General features: G+C 47.5%; 1 protein-coding gene across 1 annotated transcript; it reads left to right on the top strand.

Annotated features, from left to right (window-relative positions):
• Positions 1 to 596: 596 nt before the first annotated feature.
• On the top strand, positions 597 to 1403 carry EMWEY_00009310 (hypothetical protein, conserved; the record flags this gene model as incomplete). The annotated part of the gene is made up of 3 exons (XM_013482413.1): positions 597 to 827; positions 948 to 1061; positions 1332 to 1403. The coding sequence occupies 3 exons, from the start codon at positions 597 to 599 to the stop codon at positions 1401 to 1403; spliced, it is 417 nt and encodes a 138-aa protein (XP_013337867.1).
• Positions 1404 to 2361: the final 958 nt, after the last annotated feature.

Below are 2361 nucleotides of genomic sequence, written 5' to 3'. Positions count from 1 at the left end.
GCTTTATCGTGTGGCGAAAGGTCTGTTCAGGAAAGCCTTAAAGCACGCAATGAAGCGCGCGAAACCGCCAGGCGGAACCTAACGGCTCTGCTAGATACTAGGGTGAGGATATCTGCAGTTACTATTCTTTTGAACAGTAGTGATATCATTTGCATCTTGGATGCATGGTTAGACGCACTGTCATCGAGATCGGAGTTGCTGTTGAAGGACAGTGACAAATCATCTGGAAAGGGTATCCATTAAGCAGAAATGCTTGCGGTATCCGACTGCTCAGATATTGCGTTGCTTCTTCGACTCGGGAACCCGGCTGCGCGTTATGCAGCATATAAGGAAACACAGGAAATATAAGAGGCAGCCTGTCATCGACGCACTCAGGGTAGATCAATTGTAAATGCAAAGTCACTTTCTACAGTAAAGCAATGGACTACCGATTCTGCTCAATACCAACTTGAGCATTAATGGTACTTTGATGACTGTATACACCTCCAAGTTGAGAAGCCACGCACCTCAAAATACGGAAATCTACAAGGTCACGTTTCTTTCTAGCATGCGCCTTTATCCTATGTCAGGGAGCCGAGGCTTGTAGGCAAGCAGACATGGCCGACTTCATTGAAGCCTGGTACTCGGACCTGCTAGCGACAGCGGCCGATGGACTCACGGGAACGACACAGGCATCCAATTATAGGGGAACTATCACAGGGTCTACACATGTGGAACGCCTTCTAGAGATCATGAGGACAGATCTACAATATGGCCTACGCTACAAAGGTTTGATAGATTACGCATGCGGCCTCAAGGAAAGTGACTTTAAAGAACTGCTGGCTCAGGTAAAAAAAAAGCCCCCGTGGTTTCATTAGCATCGAGTAACTCCAAGGTTATCGATTTGAGGTCTTTACAAGTAATGTTGTGCTTCACTGCACGGATTCGCATGATTTTCGATTTTACAGGTGCTAATAAAAAGCTGTTTGGTATTTGAAAATCCTCTTGAGGAACTTCAATCACTTCTGCATTGCCTAAAGGAGAAATTTGGCCGAGTCCCTGTGCCAATACAAAAAGAGCTGGTTCGTGCGTTGCTGGTGTCTCCTCAACGTGGATAGAAAGTAGCCTGCTCCCCCCGAAGTTGGCATTCGCCCTCCTACTTGAGGGGGGGCTACCGGCAGAGGAGAACGTACGTGTTCAGCATCAGGCAAGGATGCTGGTACAAGGGGAGCTTGGTTGTTGTTATACATTGAAGCAATAAATTACAGGAAGGTGCACTGCAACTCAATTGAGGACGCTTCCTTCTCAGGCAGCCTGAGATCCTTGAGCACCCGCGTCTAGGGTGCCTGTAGGGCATGGGAGATGATTTATTTGTTGACAAATTCACAGTTTACGTATTTTGGATCTGCAACAACTTAGAGTAGTCCTTCAATGTGACGCGGAGCTCTGCCTACACGTGGTAGAGCCATATTCTTCATCTTGGCTAGTACGAGCAGCGGGCCCCATGCGGACAGGAGGGCGGCCGGCTGGATTAGGTGGAAGCCGCACTTTAAAACTATCTGTAGATACTCTTTCGAGCATGTCCACCAAAGCCTCAGGCTATCTCCAGGATCTGATGGTGCTACAAAAGCCCCCATCATATACTCTACTATAAGTCTACAGATTGTCTGTGTTGTCAAACCTTTCAAAACGTCACTCAAAAAATAATGTGTCGACCTCATTAGGCACCCACCTGGAAGAGAGAAGACTGCAAAATTACGTTATCTACGGTGTTTGCTTATACCAGCTGCTTACCAACTCATATCACATGTCACATGTTCACATCTCCCCAAACGCTATGCGCTTCCAGCTGTGCGCGCGACCCCAGGAGGGTAACGAGCAATGCCGCAGATTTTACGGAACCCTAATCGTAATGCTTTGGCTCCATTGTAGGTGGCAGTGGTGACCACCGAAGGATATCAGGGACTTGTGCTACTCTTCTTGATGACGGATGGTTCACAGGTCAATAATAAACAACGCACCTAGCCAACACACCATGGATTTACCCAGCATACCCGTCAGCCATACGCAAAGTGCTCAAGAGTATACACATGAGGAACGCTCTATCAATTATTTTCTTCGTGAGAACAATCTGCGTTGCCTGATGCCAAAAGTGCCCATGCTCCAGCTAAAAGGGTTAGGGTTAGGGTTAGGGCTAGGATTTAGGGTTAGGATTAGGATTAGGGTTAGGATTAGGGTTAGGGTTAGGGTTAGGGTTAGGGTTAGGGTTAGGGTTAGGGTTAGGGTTAGGGTTAGGGTTAGGGTTTAGGGTTCGGGTTAGGGTTAGGGTTAGGGTTAGGGTTAGGGTTAGGGTTTAGGGTTAGGGTTAGGGTTAGGGTTAGG

The sequence above is a fragment of the Eimeria maxima genome, genomic scaffold, assembly GCF_000499605.1.
Source record: "Eimeria maxima Weybridge genomic scaffold, Emw_scaff61, whole genome shotgun sequence".
NCBI lineage: Eukaryota > Apicomplexa > Conoidasida > Eucoccidiorida > Eimeriidae > Eimeria > Eimeria maxima.
The sequence above is the reverse complement of the archived record's forward strand: the minus strand, read 5'-3'. Positions and strand labels throughout refer to the sequence as shown.